Source organism: Hyalella azteca, unplaced genomic scaffold (assembly GCF_000764305.2).
Source record: "Hyalella azteca isolate HAZT.00-mixed unplaced genomic scaffold, Hazt_2.0.2 contig13728, whole genome shotgun sequence".
Taxonomy (NCBI): Eukaryota; Metazoa; Arthropoda; class Malacostraca; order Amphipoda; family Hyalellidae; genus Hyalella; species Hyalella azteca.
Genome location: NW_025943639.1, coordinates 42,589 through 45,238, shown reverse-complemented (window position 1 = coordinate 45,238; position 2,650 = coordinate 42,589). Strand labels below are relative to the sequence as shown.

The following is a 2,650-nucleotide window of genomic DNA, read 5'->3' as shown; positions in this document are numbered from 1 at the left end:
GTCTTTACTCTGTCGTTACAAAATCGCCCGAAGTAAACACAACAAAAAGTGTACGCAAGATTCAAGATCCGTAATTTACAATTCGGAATTATTCTGCAACAATTTGATTCAAAACTTAGATTAACAAGTTGATGACTAATGACAATTTAAAATTCGGTCAAAATTGGTGACTGGTACATTTTTTCTGCATGCTTTTTACTTCAGACATTTTCCAGCTATCTATTAAATATTCATCATTCCGCCTAAAATGGGAACAATTATTATATGATGAAGTAAATTTTTTTGACAGAATAATGGGCAATTCTTAGGCTCAATATACTCAGGAATGAAAAACATTTTGAGATTCGTAGATTTTTTAATATCCTCTGCTGTACATTGTAGTGTATTTAGTTGAGCAATGAACTTCAACAAGAACCAACACCAGGGGCCACGGCTATAAGCTAAAAAAAATTGCGCTGCAACTTCTCCACGCGACAAAATTTCTTCTCGCTTCGAATCACCTCACGAGTTTAGATCTATGAACAAGGCACGAAATGGAAAAGAATCGGCGACAGGCCACATCAGGCCTACACTTCAGAGCCGACATCACTATGTTTATGTTATGTTAAAATGATCATCTTCACGCAATCTCTATTGTTGCTATTGATAATTTAAATCGCAAACGCTAGTGGGAGGTAGAAATTATTCCTAAAGTATACTCTTTATTCAAAGAAGCGCACAAGTTTTTAATGAGAGCCCATTGACAGTTATCCAAAACATATCGATTGCTATGAAGACTTGGCTCCGCTGTCCTGATCGAGCGTCTTGATATAAATAGGGCGACTTCTGCTCTGTCGGCGGAGGTTGGCGGAGCCCCAAAGGCGCTGCTGCGTGCGCGTGATTGACTTGGGCGGGAAGTGAACAGGCCGAGGATACGGCATCTGGTAGTGCCGCGCTGAAAAGATACATTTCATTAATATTCTTTTATAGGATAACTATTACGCTGTATTTTAGATTTTACTGAGTATCATGAATACACAAATATAATTCCACAAAAAAAAAACGGGCAGAAAAAAGAATGTAATTTGTAACTGACCTATTTCCAACCTGGCTTCACCTTCTTGAATGCAAAGCCGGATTTTGTTCTCATCCGCAAGGTTTCTATTGGCACTGAAGAGTCTTCGCGCTTCATCTCTAATGTACATCCGTTCCTCTTCCGTATGTATCGGGTTCTGGACATAGTACATATGGGGGTTTACAATACCATAACTGGCAATAGTAAGACAAGTGTACTCATAAATTAGACTGTCTTTTGAATCCTAGTGAAATCAAAATATAATTGTAATGCGTATCAAGTCATCGAGACAGGTACCAACTCAGGGCCCCAATAAAGTACACCTAATTACCATGCTACATTTGGATCATGACAGTCTAAATCGTCAATTGTTGGACAGCACCAATTCCTTCATTTATCGAATTGTAATTCATTATGAGGAGTAGAATTTAAGTGACTGAACACCCCCCGAGAATAGAAAATCGGCGATTTAATTATGAGAGGAAGTTAGCCAGAGGAGTGAGACTGATGCCGGTAAGCCCACCTTAGCCTGCCAAGTTTTGGCGCAGGTGAGGATGCGCTTGTAGAGCGCAAGCACCTGAGGCCGAAGCGCCGGAGAAGCCGTCATTAGTGAAGTTCTTCAGTCCTGGTCATCCTCGTACTATTGTTACTAGCGTGATATAGACACAACTTTTTTTTAATAATAGCTCGTGAGACTTCGTACTTAGTTATGGAATTTGTGTAATGAAGCACTGAGGTATGAATACGCCTGAAGGTATTGGGGTACAATTTTTAAGATATGCTCAATTCACAAGAAAATTAGTGAACTCAATTAAACCTTGAAACGGACGTGACAAAGACTGTCACACTCACGCAGTGTACTGGCAGTTCTGAAAGCTAAGGCACGGGTGAAAAGATGAACAAACACGGAACACATATTTCTCCACACAGTAGTTAAGAAAAACTAAATTGTACGGCCATCGTTTCCGCCGCAATAAAAATATTCCAGTCGCTACGTTAAAGGAACTATCATCGGTAAAGTAAGACTCGGGTCCGGGGGCCAGTCTCGAGCCCCAGACACTGACCATCACCAGGCATGATCATATTTCATGATACACGAGAAGACCATTTGTTATTGCCCAACATTACACCACGAACTCGACTAATTGATCAAAAAGTAGCAACTCGAGGCCGCATTTCGTAACCCTTTGGCCACGACAATATTAACTTTAACCTATGTTATTCCTACCTTGTCATGGTAGAGTTACTGTAAGTAGACAAAGAGCTAAAGAAAGCTCTGCATTAATTTTACGATTTGGAAATAGCGAGACTCACACAACAGGAATTTACGCTCTATCAATTATTAATATCAGAAGAAAAAAGTAAGCATTTTGATAAAGCCGCACACGCTCCAAAGATCTCAACTCTTGCGCTGGTCAGTGCCCCCTGCGGCGTCTCGGTGGAATTTCTCGAATATATATTCCCCTAAAAATAGTCCTGTAAAAAGAAGTCCGTCAATTCTGAAGAGCACTGCAGTAATTACCGCAGAATTCACAACCCAACCCCTATAGTACAAATTCAGTAAAGCAAGGTCAATGAAGCACTGAAATAGAATGT

The 2,650-nt window shown here is 40.2% G+C and overlaps 1 protein-coding gene across 2 annotated transcripts; it reads right to left on the bottom strand.

Moving 5' to 3' along the window:
• Positions 1-589: 589 nt before the first annotated feature.
• On the bottom strand, positions 590-2,161 carry LOC108670345 (LYR motif-containing protein 1). Of its 2 annotated transcripts, none has more exons than XM_018157811.2 (3): positions 1,578-2,161; positions 1,097-1,211; positions 590-934 (listed from the first exon to the last, which is right to left on the bottom strand). In XM_018157811.2, exons 1-3 carry the CDS (start codon positions 1,659-1,661, stop codon positions 768-770), a joined length of 366 nt encoding a protein of 121 aa, XP_018013300.1. In that variant the 5' UTR covers positions 1,662-2,161; the 3' UTR covers positions 590-767. The 2 variants fall into 2 exon arrangements, with proteins under 2 accessions (XP_018013300.1, XP_018013299.1); XM_018157810.2 differs by having other exon boundaries at positions 591-934; positions 1,076-1,211; positions 1,578-2,156.
• Between the last annotated feature and the right edge of the window lie 489 nt (positions 2,162-2,650).